Source organism: Macaca nemestrina, chromosome 12, assembly GCF_043159975.1.
Source record: "Macaca nemestrina isolate mMacNem1 chromosome 12, mMacNem.hap1, whole genome shotgun sequence".
NCBI classification, from domain to species: Eukaryota; Metazoa; Chordata; class Mammalia; order Primates; family Cercopithecidae; genus Macaca; species Macaca nemestrina.
In genome coordinates, this window is record NC_092136.1 from 125,177,806 (window position 1) to 125,196,522 (window position 18,717).

The following is an 18,717-nucleotide window of genomic DNA, read 5'->3' on the forward strand; positions in this document are numbered from 1 at the left end:
CCTTCTCACCTTCAACCCAGACCTCTTAGGATCTTCTCTTTATAATACTTTGAAATTTTCCCAATGTTGTGTCTTGAGTGGGTCACCTATTGTGCTGAGCAGTTTGGAATTTTATGTATGGAAAGTCAAGTTCCTCAGTTCTGGAAAATATTCTTGCGTTATATATGCAAGATATTAAGAGAGGAAAGAGGATGGAAATCCCAACCCTCTTTTTCTTTCTGGAAAATAGTTATTTGGATGGTGGACTTCCTGAATTTATCTCCTAATAGTCTTATATTTTACTCTTCTATTTACTCTTGTTCCTTCTCAGAGATTTCCTCAACTTTATTTTCTTTTTTTTTTTTTTTTGAGACGGGGTCTCGCTCTGTCACCCAGGCTGGAGTGCAGTGGCCGGATCTCAGCTCACTGCAAGCTCCGCCTCCCGGGTTCACGCCATTCTCCTGCCTCAGCCTCCCGAGTAGCTGGGACTACAGGCGCCCGCCACCTCGCCCGGCTAGTTTTTTGTATTTTTTTAGTAGAGACGGGGTTTCACCGGGTTAGCCAGGATGGTCTCGATCTCCTGACCTTGTGATCCACCCGTCTCGGCCTCCCAAAGTGCTGGGATTACAGGCTTGAGCCACCGCGCCCGGCCTTCCTCAACTTTATTTTCTAATCTATCTATTTAAAATAGCTTCCTTTTTTCGTTTTTTTCTTCTATATTTTTAATGCCCAGAGGGGTTGGGTTTTTTGTCATTGTTTGACTATTCCTTTGTTTTGATGTCTTTCATATTAAAGACTTTCTCAAATTCTTGCTAGTCTGCTCCTCTTTAAGAGTGGGACCCTAGGCTGGGTACAGTGGATCACGCCTGTAATCCTAGCACTTTGGGAGGCCGAGGCAGGCAGATCACTTAAGGCCAGGAGTTCGGGACCAGCCTGGCAACGTGGCAAAACCCTGTCTATACTAAAAATACAAAAATTAACTGGGTATGGGGTACACACCTGTAATCCCAGCTACTGGGCATGAGAATTGCTTGAACCCAGGAGGCAGAGGTTGCAGTGAGCAGACATCATGCCACTGCACTCCAACCTGGGAGATAGCAAGACTCTGTCTCAAAAAAAAAAAAAAAAAATTGGGACCCAAAACTGATTGAAAAGTCTGTTTGTAGGGGTTGATGGGGATTAATAATGTGGGTTTCAGTCTACTGTGATCTGGCTGGGCTGTTACACTGGGAAATCCATGATACTGATATTTTAGATGTTTATCTTTTACATAGGTAAGATTCCCTTGAGAAGGCTTGCACATTCTCTTACTCAAGGATGTAAGCCAGGCAGTCAGCTTTCTGGGAGTAGAGTAGGGAAAGAAGTTTTAACAGGCTCAACCTTCAGTGGATAAAACTTAAACCCTCCGTTTTCAGTAAGGTGCCCAAGCTTTTAACTGTGCCTGATGGTCTTCAGTTCACATACTACGCATTTACCCACTTAAATCTTATACGAGCTTTGGGGAGGGACAGTTCCTTGGTTACACAGAAAGGGAAGGGATACAGGGATCTATTTGCTTTTTATGTAGCCTTTAAACCTACCCCTTTTAGCCCCATTTTTACCTCCATCTTCAGTTACCTGGTGTCACCAGTTCAACTTGAGCTTTTTGAGAGATCTGTGATGTTAATTCTGCTTTCCATTGCTAGCTTTGGGATTGATCTTCATTACCTTTCATCTAAAGGCTTTCTACTTTCCAAAATGTGACTCATACTCTGTTCTTATGGGTTCTTTTAAATATTGGTATCCTTTACTATTAAAATATTTTAGTAAGCTTTCAGAAGAGAATAGAGGCTATTTCCATGTATTCTGTCTTTCACTGGTATTCTGCTGGAGTCTGTATATCTTATTTTTTTCAGGCTAAAAAGACTCCCATCAGACACACAGGAAATTTGCAGGTCTTCCTCTTCTTCATACTCTTTGTTTTCAGCACACAGTGAGGAAACAAGAGAAAATGGGATAAATGATCTAAAAACTTGCTTTTATTTTTATACCAGGCCCTGTGGCTCACTTTTGTAATCCCAGCGACTTGGGATGCTGAGGTAGGAGGATCACTTGAGCCCAGGAGTTCCAGGCTGCAGTGAGCTAAGACTGCCCAGTTGCACTCCAAACTGGGTGACAGAGCAACACACCCTGTCTCCAAAAACAACAAACTGTAAAAAGATTACATAAAGCCTAATCTGTGATGTCATGATTCAAAACTATACACATAAGCATTTTGAGAGCTTTTTCCTTGATTTTTTTCCTGATTTTGCTTCTTTAAAAGAAATGTGTGTTTTTGTTGTTGGTTGTTTGTTTAGAGGGAGTCTTGCTCTGTCGCCCAGGCTGGGGTGCAGTGGCGCAGTCTCGGCTCACTGCAGCCTCAGCCTCCTGGGTAGCTGGGATTATAGGCATTCGCCATCACGCCGGCTAATTTTTGTATTTTTAGTAGAGATGGGGGTTTCATCATGTTGGTCAGACTGGTTTTGAACTGCTGACCTCAGGTGATCCACCCGCCTCAGCTTCCCAAAGTGTTGGGATTATAGGCATGAGCCACCGGGCCCAGCCTTGAGTAACATTTTATACTTGTTTTACTTTGTTACTATTATCATAATAGCTAGTTATGCTTAGTGTTTATATGCGGCCCAGTCTTAAGGACTAAGAAAAAATATATATATAAAATAAACATAAAAATATATATATATACGGAATTATGCTGTTGCCCAGGCTGGAGTGCAGTAGTGCTATCATAGCTCACTAACCTCTAACTCCTGGACTCAAACGATTGCTCTGCCTAGGCCTCCCAAGTAGCTAGGGCTACAGGGACACAACCACCAAGCCCAACTAATTCCTAAAATTTATTTGTAGAGATGGGGTCTCCCTATGTTCCCCAGGCTGGTCCTGAACTCCTGGCCTCAAGCCATTCTCCTGCCTCGCCTTCCCAAAGTGCTGGAATTATAGGCAGGAGCCACTGCGCCCGGCCAGTGCTGGAGAATGTAATGGAGATGATCCTGCCTATCCTTGAGTTCCAGTCTAGTTTACTGTCAGAGAATACTTATTTCAATTTTTCCTATTTTGTTCTCGAGTCTCTTTCCTCAGATTTACTTTTCTATTTAAATGACGTTCGCGGCTTTTAAATTTGCATTGTAAAATTTATTTTGGCTCTCCCCGCCTGTTTTTTGCACATTAAAAATGAAAACTTTTGTAGAACTAAGGTAAGCAGATGGTCTTCCTGCAAAAAGATTGGGCTGAACTAAAGCATTGCTTTGGAGCTGGTTCACAGAAAAAAGGCAAAACTGGTTATCCCGACTTCAAGCTCCAAAATAAACTGCTTTCTTTCTCCGGGAAGTTTCCCCCGCCACACACACTTGACTGCGTGGCCAGTCCTTTCGATGCCTCTCGCTCCCAACACCGAGTTCCTCTCATTTCTTCACAGTCAGCTCTCAGCTGCTGCTGCTAGTTTCTCGGCTCCAGCACCACGGGTACAGCACTCTGAAGTTCACAAAGCACTCTGCAGCACTGACTGTGATCCTCACAATCCTGTCCGGTGGCCTCCCGCAGGTGGTAGTGCAGCTTTTCAGGCCCAGAGTGGCCAGGAGCTAAGCCCGCAGACCCGCCTGGAAGCGCAGCGCGGACAGTCGCGCGACCCCGCGGCATGGAGGCCTGGGCTTCATTCACCCAGAGGCGCTCGAGCACCGCCCAGCCGAGCCTCACGCCGGATGCCACTTCATATTTGGGCCCAGAGCTCAATTCGCACCGATGCGGTCCGCCGTCCTTAAACCTATTCAGCCAGAATCTCTCCCCGACTGTAAAGCAACTCTGGGCGGGAGCGGCAACCTCTCGGCGTCAGTCTTTTGGAGCCGCCGACATTCAGAGAGGCAAGACCCGGGAACGCGCGCTGTCTTGCTTTACGGCACGGGTGCGCGAGTTTGCGGCAGCGTGACGCCAGCAAGTTTTGGCGGGAAAAGCGCTGCATTTGGATTCCTGCAGTGGTGGGCAAAGGACAGTCCGGTGAGCAGGGGCGGCCGGTAGAGTAGGAAAGGCTTCTAAAGAAGGAGTTCGGGGTCTAGATTAGCGAGGGAGGGCACGGTGGGAGAAAGTTAGCATTGACTAGCGCAGGGGATTGGAGAGACTCCTGCGGAGGGGCGGTTTCGGAGGGTGGAGGAATGGTACCAGGAGATTCCCGTTGTAGAGAGGGGGCAGGAGGGACTAACACACTGCTAGCTAAGAACCCCAAGGAAGGGTCCCAGCCCTTCCTTCCGCCTCTCGGGGCAGTTTGGCCCCGCCCCGGCCTCTGGGATGGGTGGGGGTGTGGATGGGGATGGGAATTGGAACTGAGCAATTGGGAGGAGGCGCTGCCGCAGGCGTCTTCTGCCCGGTTCCGCTCCCTCTATCCCCTTTCTTTCTTCCCCAGACCCCCACCTGTCCCTCCTCCTTCCCCAGTCGTTCACCGGAAAGCATTTGTCTCTCACCTCTTCACCACAACGATTAATTTCCTCTGAGGCCTGAGGAGGGCAGAATTTCAACCTTCGGTGTGCGTGGGAATGGCGATTGTGATTTACACGACAAAATGGCCAAGTTTAGAATAGTTCTTCGTGGTTGAAAGACTTGGATAAATGTAGATGAGATATAAGGGGAAGGCAAGAGCTGTTATTTTTCGTGGGGAATCCTGGGGAGAGGCGGGGCGCAGTGGCTTCACAGGTGATCTTACACTCACTTTCCATCTTTTCTGGATTCCTGCCTTTTACAGCCGAGCTCCGGTGGAGTCATGGCAGTGCCCTTTGTGGAAGACTGGGACTTGGTGCAAACCCTGGGAGAAGGTGCCTATGGAGAGTGAGTTCTTTTAACCTTGCCTTTGTCTTCTGAGTGCATATTCATTGTTTTGGAGTCTCATACTCTGGTGATTTAGAGAGTAGATGTTTGAGATCCAAGATTTTTGGCAACTGAAGTTACACAGTCTTTTTGCTAGGATTAATATTTTTTCCTTCCCTTAAAAAAAAAAAGTTTTCTTTGTAAAGAGCTGGAAGGGACACGAAGTTACTGTTTTCGTGCCCACACATTGCTTCTCAGAGTTTAAGCATCGTGATTAATGAGCAGACTCTGGAGATTGCCTGGTTTCAGATCCTTGCTCTGTCACATACTGGTCATTGTTTTGTGATCTTAGGCAAGCTTCCTAATGTCATTGTGTACCTCTCCTTCACCACCTTCAGGGTGGCAATAATAGTATCTACCCCATAGGAGCTTAGGACAGTTACACAAGCACATATAATATGGGATTAATGCTCTTAAAAGTATGTGAGTAGAACATGTATATATGTGATGTGGCTTAGAATTACCTCAGTCTATTTTATGAAGCGTTTATTAAATGACTTGTGCGACAGCATAATGACGTGTTTGGAGGGTTAGCTATTGTATTTCACATTTTAGAAAGGAGTAGTGTCTGTTGAGAACATAGCAGAAACCACTTCCTTGGTTTCTCCTTTGTGGAAAAAGTAATAAAGGTAAAATAGTTTTGGATGCGTCATGTTTAATCTTTGGAAGTTTTAGAAGAAATGGAATTCTATAATGTTAAAACTTTTTTCCTTTTTAGAGTTCAACTTGCTGTGAATAGAGTAACTGAAGAAGCAGTCGCAGTGAAGATTGTAGATATGAAGCGTGCCGTAGACTGTCCAGAAAATATTAAGAAAGAGATCTGTATCAATAAAATGCTAAATCATGAAAATGTAGTAAAATTCTATGGTCACAGGAGAGAAGGCAATATCCAATATTTATTTCTGGAGTACTGTAGTGGAGGAGAGCTTTTTGACAGAATAGGTATGGAAGAAATTTAAGATAATTATTTTAAACAAATTTTTAAATTTGTTTTTTAAATCTTGGGCATGCTATTTGGTCGTTGTCCTTTCAAAATTGCTCATGCAACAGTGAAATTGGAATAAATTATCTTTAAAAAATTTTTCCTACTGGTATTAATACATAAAAGCATATATAGAGTCAATGAAAGAAAACTTCTTTCCCAAGTTATATAAGTGATTTTGGTTTAAGATTGGTGTCTTACAGAATTTAAGAGTGACAAAATGTAGTTTTATGATACATCATAAATGCAGTGTATCCTAAATGCAATGTATTGCCTACACAATTTTTTCTTTGTAGACATTCTAGTTATATGAAATCATTGTATACATTTACAGATCTAAAATAGCATGCTGTTTCCTCTTGGTTCACATGAAATAATTGAGAATTTTCTAGGATTGCTTTTTGTATATTAAGTAAATTCTGTGTTTGCTATTAATACTTAAACATTCTATGTAGAATCAAAGGACCGATATTTCAGAACACTGAGAAGTACATAAAATAAATCTGGATGTAAATTTATAATTTAAAGCTATTGTATTAACAGTTAAAAACTGATAAAGAGGTACTAGGATCTCCAGTGTGACTCAGGAGAGAGTTGAGGGTAAAAGAAATGGAGTTAATGAGAGAGATCAAAATATAAAAAGATAACTGATAAAAGAATTTTCATAATGAAACTGTGTTTCATGAAGGACCTCACAGGCATTCGTGGTTTTGTACTGTGAGACTATATGAAGTTTAAATCTGAGCCAGGTGTGGTGGTACATGCCTGTAATCCTAGCTACTCAGGAGGCAGGAGAATTGCTTGAGCTCAAGAGTTCCAGGTTACAGTGAGTTATGATCTCACGCCAGGGTACTCCAGCCTGGGTGAAAGAGCAAGACCCTATCTCTAAAAAAAGTTAAATAATGAAAGAAGTATAATCTCTAAAATATTTAGTGAAATTGGCTTAGATTTGCCCAGACTTCCCCTTTGGCATTATATTTCAGGAATGAGAAAAATAATTAGCATAGCATTTAGAAGAAATAGGGGAGAATTTGAAGGTTACTGAATCAGGGTTAGTATAAGAGGAAGCAGGGGCTTTCAAGGCATGGCTTACATTCTTGATTTGGATATGGGTTTTTCTCTTTATAATTTTTCTGTAATACTACTTTTGCCATCTAACAGAGGTAAATGTGAATTAAGCCCTCTATGTGTTAGTGGACTCCTGAATCTTTTGTTGGCATTTGCTTCTGTTTGCCTAAGTACATTTGTAAATGTCTAAGCTTCAAATTAAGAAGCTATGTGGTTGCTACCTGATTATATTTAGTCAATAAACTTACTTTCATACTTGTTTTAGAGCCAGACATAGGCATGCCTGAACAAGATGCTCAGAGGTTCTTCCATCAACTCATGGCAGGAGTGGTAGGTATAGTTGTCCATGTCCCTTTTATTTAAAATTAGTATGAATACATTACATTACCAAATTCTAGTGTGTTTCCCTCTGCATCCCTCTTAGGTTTATCTGCATGGTATTGGAATAACTCACAGGGATATTAAACCAGAAAATCTTCTGTTGGATGAAAGGGGTAAGTTTAGCATTTTATCACTGGTACCTAAGTTATTTTAACATAGCCATACAAGGCAAAATCAAGTCTTTTGCATTACTGGAATTTCCAGACAAAATCTGAAAAATCAAGGAAATTTTGGAGACTTAGTATATTTGGAAATCACAAGTCTCATTATGCAATACAATTGCGGATCAGGTATAAGAATAATTTTTTTTTTTTTTTTTTTTTTTTTGGTTACAGGATCTCACTCTGTCGCCCAGTCTGGAGTACACTGTATTATCAGGGCTTACTGCAGCCTTGACCTCCTAGGCTCAAGCGATCCTACCACCTCAGCTTCCCGAGTAGCTAGGACCAGCTATAGGCATGTGTCACCATGCCTGACTAATGTTTAATTTTTTGTAGAGATGGAGTGTCCTTGTGTTGCTCAGGCTGGTCTTGAACTCCTGGACTCAAGCAGTTTACTGGCCTTAGCCTCCCAAAGTGTTGGGATTATAGACATGAGCCACCATGCCTGGCCAAGAATAGTTTAAAATAATTCTTTAATGCATTAATAAAGGGAAGTTCCTGTAGAATACCCTGGACCTTAGTCTTGTCCTGTTCACTCTTTTTTTATGTATGACTTGGATAAATAGATAAGAAATTTAGTTATATTTTCTGGATGTCATCAAATTGAGAAGGATGGATAGCGAAAGCTTTAGCTTATAGGGTCAGAATCAAAAAGAAATATCAGCTGTATGAGGCAGTTTTTGTCTGGTTTGATGTTTTATTCTTAGTATTAGAATAGTGCTTAACAAATGGTTGGCTTTCTTTTTTTGAAACAGAGTCTTGCTCTGTTGCCCAGGCTGGAGTGCAGAGACATGATCTCGGCTCACTGTAACCGCTGCCTCCCCGGTTCAGGTGATTCTCATGACTTAGGCCCCTGAGTAGCTGGGATTACAAGCCTGAGCCACCACACCTGGCTAATTTTTATATTTTTAATAGAGACGGGGTTTTGTCATGTTGGCCACGCTGGTCTCGAGCTCCTGGCCTCAAGTGATCTGCCTCCCTTGGCCTCCCAGAGTTCTGGGATTATAGGTGTGAGCCACCGCACCCAACCTATACATGCTATTTTCTTACCTGCATATGGATTTTACTTTTTACCCCTTTACTTTGAGTTTCTATAACATAAAAATCTTTATTTAAAACTTAAAAAATTCAGATACACAAAAATTCTTATGTATAATATTATAATGAAATGTTAATAGATATGTATCAATCCACCTGGTTTAAAAAGACAACATTATTTGTATATAAGGATGCTCACAGTGGCAATGTTTTTAATATAGCAGAAAACTAAATAACCCAAATGCCTATCAACAATAAATTATGAAATGGATTCCTTATATCTACAAGCAGTGACATGGATGAATTTCAGGTATATAATGATGTAGAGCAAAAAGAGACAGTTGCAAAAGAATTCATATGGTCTGATTCTATTTATACACAGTTCAAAAATATGTAAAACCTAGTATATTGTTGGAGGATGTTTTGTTTTGTTTTTTTTGGAGATGGAGTCTCGCTCTGTCGCCCAGGCTGGAGTGCAGTGGCGCAGTCTCGGCTCACTGCAAGCTCCGCCTCCCGGGTTCACGCCCTTCTCCCGCCTCAGCCTCCCGGGTAGCTGGGACTACAGGTGCCCGCCACCACACTCGGCTAATTTTTTGTATTTTTAGTAGAGACAGGGTTTCACCGTGTTAGCCAGGATGGTCTCGATCTCCTGACCTCGTGATCCGCCCGCCTCGGCCTCCCAAAGTGCTGGGATTACAGGCGTGAGCCACCGCGCCCGGCCTATTGTTTGAGGATGTAACCATGGAGGAAAAAAACACGCAGAAAAGCAAGGGTGTTGTAATAAAACCAAATTCAGAATAGTGGTTACCTCTAAGAAGGTAAGGGAGGGAATGTATGTAAGAAAGTATTTACAGATTTCAAAGGAAATAGAACATTGTTTTCTAAAGTGAATGGGTGTTTATTACATTGTTATTCCTTATATCTTGTATTAGTATACAAGATATAATTCTTTGTTTCTATTTAATATTTAGGAGTCTTTTTAAAAAAGAAATAAAATGTTACCAGTATTTAACGCCCTCCTGTTTATTTCATCACAAATATATTCTTCCTTTCTTTTTCTAAGAGCTAAACATATTCCTAAATTTAAATTTTATTATGTGCAATTCTGTAACATAGCTCAGTATTATGTTGCAGACATAACAAAATGAAGTCAAAAGAATATTTTAGTTATCCATTAGTATTTTAAGTGATTACTACTTATAAGTAATTTGGAACTCAATCTTGGTGGTTTGTCCAGATAGTGTCATATTTAGCTATTAAAAAGATAACTGGATGCAGTTGCTCATGCCGGTAATCCCAACACTTTGGGAGGCTGGCGTGGGAAGATTACTTGATCCTAGGAGTTTGAGACCAGCCTGGACAACGTAGACCCTGTCTTTATGAAAAATGTTTTTAAAAATTAGGCATGGTGGTGTACACCTGGAGTCCTAGCTACTGGGGAGGCTGTAGCAGGAGGATTGATCGCTTCAACCTAGGAGGGCAAGGCTGCAGTAAGCCGTGATCACGCCGCTACACTCTAGTCTGAACAGCAGAGTGAGACCCTTTCTTAACAAAAAAAAAAAAAAAAAGGATAGTCACAGTAGCTACCTCCTCAGTCAGATAGAGGTAAACATTTCATTGGTTTACATATTGTGTGAATGTACTTGATTTTTAAAGAATCAGTCCCCTACTTTGAGACATTTAAGTTGCTTCTAACTTAAAAAATAAAATAGGACAGTGATGACTTTTATCAATTTGTGTAAAGGGCCAGTATAAAAATTGGGTCATGCTATAATATTTTTTATGCCGTTAGCCTTTTTGTCCCACTTACGCACGATTTCATGTCAGTATGTATAGATATACCTTGTTGATTTTTTTCAAAACCTACCTCCACATTTTCCATTGTGCAAACATACTGTAAGATTTAATCATTTATTGATGGACATTTATTTACAAATAATATTGCTATGGATATTCTTATGTTTGTGAATTTACGAGATTATTTCTATGGATATAGAATTGGGAATTGCTAGTTCAAAGAGTGAATGTTTCACATTTTAGTATGTTTTGCCAGATTGCCCTCGGATAATAGAAGGCCTTTTCTAACTCTTAAGACCGGGTTAGATTCCTTTTCTCTAAGATCTTGTAGTGCTCTATATTTTTATAACCTTCATAACAGTTTTCTATTGTCAGTCTTCACTGATTTATCTGCTACCTGCATTGGCTGGCATAGTGTCTGTCACTAAGTTATAGTAGATCTTCACTAAATATAAGTCCTGCCTGCAGTTTTTGTGTGTTGAAGATGGGAAGTTAGGGTGTGTGTTTGGTCTTCTGAATTTTTTTTTGTACAGAATTTTTCTCTTTTTCTCAGACTCCCTACTTTGAAAAAGAAAAAAATTATTGTGGTTTGTTAAATTTTGGTTTGTCTTCACATATTTTCTTCTGCCAACTGGGTTTGCTTGCTGCTGAGAAAGTTGTGCCTAACGTATTACTGATGTTTCCTTCCTGCCTTCCACCCTACCTGATGAAGGGCCTTGCTTTGCTTTCAGCTCAGGTTTAGAGTGCTCTTTTCCAGAAGGGCAGCACCTTCTGGCTCCAACCTCTTGCTTTAATCTGGTCCAGACTGCTTTGCATGTTGGTTATACTTCTTTTAAGTTAATAGAAGAGATGAGGCCTTTTTCTACTTTTAGCATAGATAATGATGTATATTTTTTTAAATTTGGTCTATTTTGCTTATTTTAAGAGAAGTTCTACAAACCTTAAGTAACACTAGTGATTTTTTTTTTTTTCAATAAAACTTAATTCCTGTAAGTATATCTGTTTGCAAAACTTTTTTTTTTTTTTTTTTTTTTTTTTTTTTTTGAGACGGAGTCTCACGCTGTTGCCCAGGCTGGAGTGCAGTGGCGCGATCTCGGCTCACTGCAAGCTCCGCCTCCTGGGTTCACGCCATTCTCCTGCCTCAGCCTCCTGAGTAGCTAGGACTACAGGCGCCCGCCACCGCGCCCGGCTAATTTTTTGTATTTTTAGTAGAGACGGGGTTTCACTGTGGTCTCGATCTCCTGACCTTGTGATCCGCCCGCCTCGGCCTCCCAAAGTGCTGGGATTACAGGCAAAACATTTTTATTCAGTGCCGTCTTTTTTTCTTTTGGTTTAGATAACCTCAAAATCTCAGACTTTGGCTTGGCAACAGTATTTCGGTATAATAATCGTGAGCGTTTGTTGAACAAGATGTGTGGTACTTTACCATATGTTGCTCCAGAACTTCTGAAGAGAAGAGAATTTCATGCAGAACCGGTTGATGTTTGGTCTTGTGGAATAGTACTTACTGCAATGCTCGCTGGAGGTAAGAGCTCTTTAATCATGGTAAAATTCCTATAAAAAGTCGGATTAGTTATACTGAAATAAATGAAATAAACCAAGGAATTCATATTTATATAATAGTTTTTGTTTTATTTTTAAGAGACAGGGTCTCATTCTGCTGTCCAAACTGGAGTATAGTGAGCTATTATAGCTCACTGCAGCCTCAGACTTCTAGGCTCAAGCAATCCTCTGGCCTCATTCTTCCAAGTAGCTAGGACCAGTGGTGCTTGCCACAAGACATCTGGCTAAGTTTTAAAAATCTATTGTAGAGATGGGGTCTTGCTATGTTGTCCAGGCTGGTGTTAAACACCTGGTCTCAAGCAAACCTTCTGTCTTGGCCTCCAAACTGTTAGGATTAAAGGCATGAGCCATGGCACCCAGCTTCTAGAGTAGTATTTTAATAGTCTCTTGATCAGTTTAGGTTGCTGTAACAAAGTATCATAGACTGCATAGCTTATAAACAACAAATTTATTTCTCACAGTTCTGGAGGCTGAAAGTATGATATTAGGAGTGCCAACCTGGTCATGTTTCAGCGAGGGCCCTCTTCCTGATTTGCAGATGGCTGTATTCCTGTGCTCTCTCATGGTGGACAGCCAAGAGAGCAGAAGCAGGTCCTATTGTGTTGGTTTTTTTTTTTTTTTAAGACCAGAGTCTTGCTCTGTCACCCAGGCTGGAGTGCAGTGGTACAATCTCAGCTCACTGCAGCCTCTACCTCCTAGATTCTAGCAGTTCTGTCCCAGCCTCCCGAGTAACTGGGATTACCAGCACGCATCATCAATCCCAGCTGATTTTTGTATTTTGACTAGAGACAGGGTTTCACTGTGTTGGCCAGGCTGGTCTCAAACTCCTGATCTCAAGTGATCCACCCACCTCAGCCTCCCAAAGTGCTGTTTTTGGTTTTTTTGTTTTTTTAAAATGACCAGATGTTGTGAGACATTGTGTCTGTTTTTTGTTTTGTTTTGTTTTGTGTGTTTTTTTTTTTTTGAGACAGGGTCTCACTCTGTTGCCCAGGCTGGAGTGCAGTGGCACAATTCAAGGCTCCCTGCAGCCTTGACCTCCCAGGCTCAAGCGATCCTCCTACCTCAGTCCCCTCAGTATCTGGGACTACAGGCGTGTACCACCATGCCTGGCTTATTTTTTGTGTTTTTTTTTTTTTTTTTTTTTTTTTTAAGAGACGGTCTTGCCATGGTACCTAGGCTGGTCTTGAACTCCTGGGCTCAAGTAATCTGCCTACCTTGGCCTTCCAAAGTGCTAGGATTACGTAATTAGTGCCCTATGAAGGCATAATATTGGCCAGGCACACGAGCCCTTATTAGATGCTAATAAGGTCTTAATAAGAGCACTAATACCATTTTTTTGAGGGATCCCATCCCCAGGACCTAATTACCTCTCAAAGGCCCCACCTCCAAATGCCATTGCATTGTGAGTTAGGATTTCACCATGACTTTTGAGGGGGACACAAATATTTATTACATTGCAAATAGTAACTTATTTATAATCCCAAAGATTTTTTAAGATGAGGCATGCATAGTTACGAAATTTCACAACACTTATCTCTCCTATGAATCACGTAAACATTTTTGAAAACAAGACTAGGGCAAGAAGTGATTCATCTGTTTTTTTTATTATTTTATTTTTTGAGACAAAGTCTTGCTCTGTCGCTCAGGCAGTGGTGTGATCTTGGCTCTCTGCAGCCTTGACCTCTCAAGTTCAAGTGATCCTCTCACTTTAGCCTCCTCAGGAGCCAGGACTACAGAGGCACACCACCACGTCCAGCTACTTTTATTTATTTTTTTGTAGAAATGGGGTCTCACTATGTTTCCCAGGCTGGTCTCAAACTCCTGGGCTCAAGCAATCCTTCTGCCTCAGCCTCCCAAAGTGCTGTGATTACAGGCCTGAGCTACCAGGCCTGTTCTGATTCATCTATCTTTGAAGTGCCTCTAAAGTTTCTAAGTTGGGATTCTCTTTTTTTTTTTTTTTTTTTGAGACAGAGTCTTGCTCTGTCACCCAGGCTGGAGTGCAGTGGCCAGGTTGGGATTCTTAGTTTGAAAACCATATTGAATTAATTCAAAGGAAACTTTTCATGGATTTATATTACCATTTTTCCTTGAAATCTGAACATTAAAAAAAACTGGGACTTGCTTTGTTTTTAGAATTGCCATGGGACCAACCCAGTGACAGCTGTCAGGAATATTCTGACTGGAAAGAAAAAAAAACATACCTCAACCCTTGGAAAAAAATCGATTCTGCTCCTCTAGGTAACGGATTATCTTGAGTGAAAGAGTACTGATTTCTTGAAGTCTTGTGCTATTTGAATTTTTTCTTATTTTTTTGTTTTAAACTTGGAAACAATTCATGAATCTTGTAGATAAATTGGTAACTATAAGTAAAAATTAAGGAAAAAATAACTCTTTCGTCCCAGAACTCTGCCATAGATTTTCAAAAATATTTTGGGGAGTGTATATTCAGAGCAACTTGAATCTGTGCTCTTAGGTGGCTTTTTACTTAAAAAAAAAAAAAAAAAGTTTTCACATGTGCTATACTTTGTTACAAATAAACTCATTTGTTGCTTAATTATAGGGATGCACTCTAACAGTTGTTTCCTTAGGTGAGTTCATCATTGTGTGAACATCATAGAGTATACTTACATAAATCTAGATAGTACAGCTTACTATAAATCTAGCTATATGGTATAGCCTATTGGTCCCAGGCTGCAAACCTCTATAGCATGTTACTCTATTGAGTACTGTAAGGAATTGTAACATAATGGTATTTGTGTATCTAAATATAGGAAAAGTATAGTAAAAATACAGTGTTATAATCTAATGGGGACTGTCTGTTATACATGTGGTCCATTCTTGACTGAAACATCATTCATGTGGCCCATGAGTATGTAAAATGAATATATGTATATTATTTATATGTGTTTTTATACAAAATGAGATCACACTAATATTTTGTAACTGCTTTTGGTTTTCATGTGCAGTGAACATTCTTCCATGACTATAATTGTAGGTCTACATCGTTGTTTTAAAGGCTGTGATGATATTCTGCCATGTGGATATGCCTTATGATACTCTTTTAATCACTTTGTTGGAGATTTTTCTAAATTTTCACAGATACAAAAGAGATATAAGTATCTGTGTAACTTAATCATGACGCATACCCTTAAATTGTTCATTGAAATCCCCAGAAGCAAAATTGCAGCATCAAAGATGTAGTTTTTATTATTATGGCTTATTTTGTCAAATTGCTTCCTGAAAGTTCGAACCATTTCATCACAGTCTCATCAATTTACATTAAAAAAAAAAAAAAAAACTAACAGGCCTTTAAATGATAGTCTTTTATTTTTATTTTAAATTTAATACTAATGAAGTTGTATACACTTTATTTATATGTTAGTTTTTTGTCTATTTTGCTCATTTTTGTCAAGCATATTTTTCTTACCAGTTTGAAGTTTTTTTTTTTTTTTTTTGTAACATATTGACCTTTGCACTTGTTACAAATACTTTTCACAGTTTATCATTTATTTTCATTTTGTTTTGCTATATTGACATTCAAATCTATTATCTTGTCCTTTGTGGTCCCTGACTATAATGTCTTTGGAAAGGTCTTCTACCTCTACTATTTAAAAGTTCCCTATTTTTTCATTTAATGGTTTTATGGCTTCATTTTTACATTTAAATCTTTGGTCCATTAGGAAATAATTTTGATGTAGGGAGATATATGAATTTTTTCTCAAGAAAATCAAGATACCTTAGGATGGTTAGATTACTGTCTCTTTAAAAGTTATTGGTAAGTAAATGTTCATTATAAAACTGAATAAGGGGGTCACGTGAGAACATGACATTGAAGTAATGAAATTCAGTATTGAAAACGGATATAAGGGGGTTTCTGTATCTTTTTGTTAATCTTGTCACATGAGGAGAAACATTTCCACCTGGCTCTTGTTCTCAGTTGCAAACATTTGAGAATCAGATCAAGGGAAGACTATTCCAAGATATAGACAGCAGCAGAGAAAAACCGCATGAAATTAAAGCAATAATTTAGTAGCTTTAATTCTTTCTCTTCCCCAGAAATAATATTTAGACATGAGTAGGCCAACAGAAAATGTGTTTCTTACCGCAAGCCATAGGCTTCTCGAATCTCCATGACGCTTTCATGAATGTTGTCTTAATGTTTGTTTTTAGCTCTGCTGCATAAAATCCTAGTTGAGAATCCATCAGCAAGAATTACCATTCCAGACATCAAAAAAGATAGATGGTACAACAAACCCCTCAAGAAAGGTAATATCCTTAAACTACATGTTTGTTTTTCTGTGGAAGAAAAGGTAATTGCAAAGTCATTATCACAAATCAACAACACATGATGGCTATGATCTCTGTCCTCATGGAGATTATAATGTCTAGTAGGAAAAAAATATAAAAATAATTTTATTAATAATTATAAAAGGGAAAGTCAGGGTACTATAGCTAAGTGTTTGACCAAGTCTAAGGGACAGGGAAGACTTCTTCCTGAAGAAATTACATTAAATCTAAGATTTGAAGATTAAAGGGAAACTAGCCAGGCAAAGTAAGTGGCAGATTTGATTCTGAACAGGGGAAGCAGTATTTGAAAACTCTTAGGTTTTTGAAAGTCTGATGCATTTGAGAAACTTGAAAGATCAGTATGGCACGAGCCATGTCTGCTGTGTTCATCATTGCATCGTCAGTGCTTAGCACAGTATATGGTGCACCATAGGCACTCATTAAATATTTGTTGAGTGAATGAGTGAACAGGGAAGTGGGAGAGGAAGAGAGGTGTGAGATGAGGACATAGAGGTCACTAGTGGCCCGTTTGTGGAAGAAGACCTTGTAAGCCATGTTAAGGATTTGGGGCTTTAACTTAAGACCACTGGGGAGACCTTTGGGAGATTTTAAGCAAGAATATGACATAGTCATATCTTTGGTTTAAAAATATCTCTCTGACGACCTTCCCCCCCGCCTCCATTGTTTTTTATGAATAGGGAAAGATTCAGGGTACCGTAGGTTTTTCTGCTAGTTGTCTAGTTGTGGTAAGATGGTGGCTTGGAGTAGGTTAGGGCAGTGGTATTGGAGAAATGAGATGATCCCAAAGAAATTTAAGAACTAGTATTGATAGGACTGTTAGGCTGTGAATGGGAGGAGAGAGGACAATGACTAGAGATTATGAATGAGAAACATTCAGAGAGTTATTAAAGAAGAATTAATATTTAACTCTGTCCTCATGGACAGAAAAGAGTTAATGTTTAAAAATTCATTCTTCTTTAATACCTCTCTGCCTGTTTCTTTCTCGTTGTTCTAACTTAAAGTCCAATTCTCCCCTGAGGACACTGCTTCCTCTGAAGTGGTAGGTATTTTCTTTCCCATACCCTCATGTCCTTTGATCTGGATATGGCACAGGTGTCCTCCTTATTTTTCATTGTTACTTTCTCCCATCTTCCTGTATGTCTCTCCCCTCTAACTTTTGAACCCCCAATTAAAATTTCTGCCATACTATCATAGTCTCCATAATGACCCTTGATGTAATTTTCGTCATGATTCTTGGTGATTTAAATATTTATTTGGATGATCCTCCTAATATCCTGACTTCACTGTTACTTGACCTTCTCTCCTGTAGTGATGTTGTCTTTGAATGCTCTGCACTGATCACCAGTATAATTTTTGTGACTTCCTCCCTTAATATTCTGACTTAAACAGTCCTTTGACTCTATCTGGACTTGCAATTAATTAATTCTATCTCTTCAGTCTCTTACCTGCTCCCTCTCTAGGTCCTTGATTTCATCTTTACCTATCTTAAATCTTTAGGTTAGTCATTATAAATGACTGCTTTGCATTCATCATCTTCAATTTCCTTGTCCCTTTCTCTCTTCATCATATTTAGTGGGTAAAACCCAGTAAGTAGTTTCTGGGTTTAATCTAGTAGTTTTCTACGTACTCCACACTTGTACCTGCACAATGGTTTGCAGCAGGAGAAAAATACCCAAAAATCTTCACTTTTTCCAGTATATTTACGTTCCATGTGCTACCTGCTTGTAGCTGTTTTGGTTATTAGATTGAAAGAACATATATAGGGTTTGGTACCATTTGTACTTTCAGGCATCCACTTGAACATATCCCTCTGTGGATAAGTGGGGACTACTGTAGTCAGTTCTCAGACCTCTTGTTTTATCTCATCAGTATTTTATACAGTTGATCATGCCCTCGTCCTTTAACACTTTCTTCGTTTGGCTTCCAGGCATTACACTCTTCTGATTTTCGTCCTTCTCACTGGTCACTCCTTTTCAGTCTCTTTTGATGGTTTTCTTTCATCTACTCAGCCTCCTACTATTGGAGTTCTGTAGGGCTGAATCTATGGATCTCCTTTGTTTTCTTCTCCACACTCACTCCGTTAGTAATATTACTTGGTTTCATGGCTCTAAATAAAACTGTATGTTGATAGTCGTCACATTTATATCAACCTAGACCTTTCCTCTAAATTCCAAACTTACATGTCTTAACTGCCTTCTGAACTTTCACTTGAATGTTAAGAGGCATCTCAAACTTGATGAATTCCAAACTGAGTTACTGATCTTTTCTTTTCAAATCCATTCCTTTTCAAAGTCTTTCCCTTGTTGGTTAATGGCAACTGCATTATTCTTGTTATGCAGATCAGAAACCTTGGAATCATCCTTCGTTTTTCTCATTCTCTTTTACTTCACATCCAGTCCACCAGGTAATTCTGTTAACCTCTAAAATTCTAGAATCTGATTACCTTTTTTCACCTCCACGGCAACCGTCATTCCAAACTACTATGATATCTTTCCAGAGTGTTCTGATTTAAAAATAAATTAGAATATGTCACCGTTCTACCCAAAACCTCCA

General features: G+C 39.6%; 1 protein-coding gene and 1 long non-coding RNA gene across 7 annotated transcripts in view; one reads left to right on the forward strand and one right to left on the reverse strand.

The window, feature by feature from the left end:
• The first annotated feature begins 487 nt into the window (after positions 1 to 487).
• LOC105476258 (checkpoint kinase 1) overlaps positions 488 to 18,717 on the forward strand; it is a 103,999-nt gene continuing 85,769 nt past the window's right edge. Inside the window, exons 1-8 of one of the 5 annotated variants that reach the window (XM_071076003.1) lie at positions 488 to 4,005; positions 4,745 to 4,827; positions 5,585 to 5,808; positions 7,182 to 7,246; positions 7,341 to 7,410; positions 11,735 to 11,818; positions 13,990 to 14,094; positions 16,027 to 16,122. In XM_071076003.1, coding sequence (XP_070932104.1) covers positions 3,754 to 4,005; positions 4,745 to 4,827; positions 5,585 to 5,808; positions 7,182 to 7,246; positions 7,341 to 7,410; positions 11,735 to 11,818; positions 13,990 to 14,094; positions 16,027 to 16,122 — 979 coding nt within the window. In that variant the 5' untranslated portion in view covers positions 488 to 3,753. Of the gene's footprint in view, positions 4,006 to 4,318; positions 4,635 to 4,744; positions 4,828 to 5,584; positions 5,809 to 7,181; positions 7,247 to 7,340; positions 7,411 to 11,629; positions 11,819 to 13,989; positions 14,095 to 16,026; positions 16,123 to 18,717 lie in introns of those variants that run through there. The other 4 variants (XM_071076001.1, XM_071076002.1, XM_011732008.3 and 1 more) reach the window with 4 other exon arrangements.
• LOC139357661 (uncharacterized) lies at positions 5,523 to 17,747 on the reverse strand. Of its 2 annotated transcripts, none has more exons than XR_011611262.1 (3): positions 17,610 to 17,747; positions 15,960 to 16,152; positions 5,523 to 5,659 (listed from the first exon to the last, which is right to left on the reverse strand). It is a non-coding gene; the product is annotated as an uncharacterized lncRNA (long non-coding RNA). The 2 variants fall into 2 exon arrangements; XR_011611261.1 differs by lacking the exon at positions 5,523 to 5,659 and adding an exon at positions 11,714 to 11,847.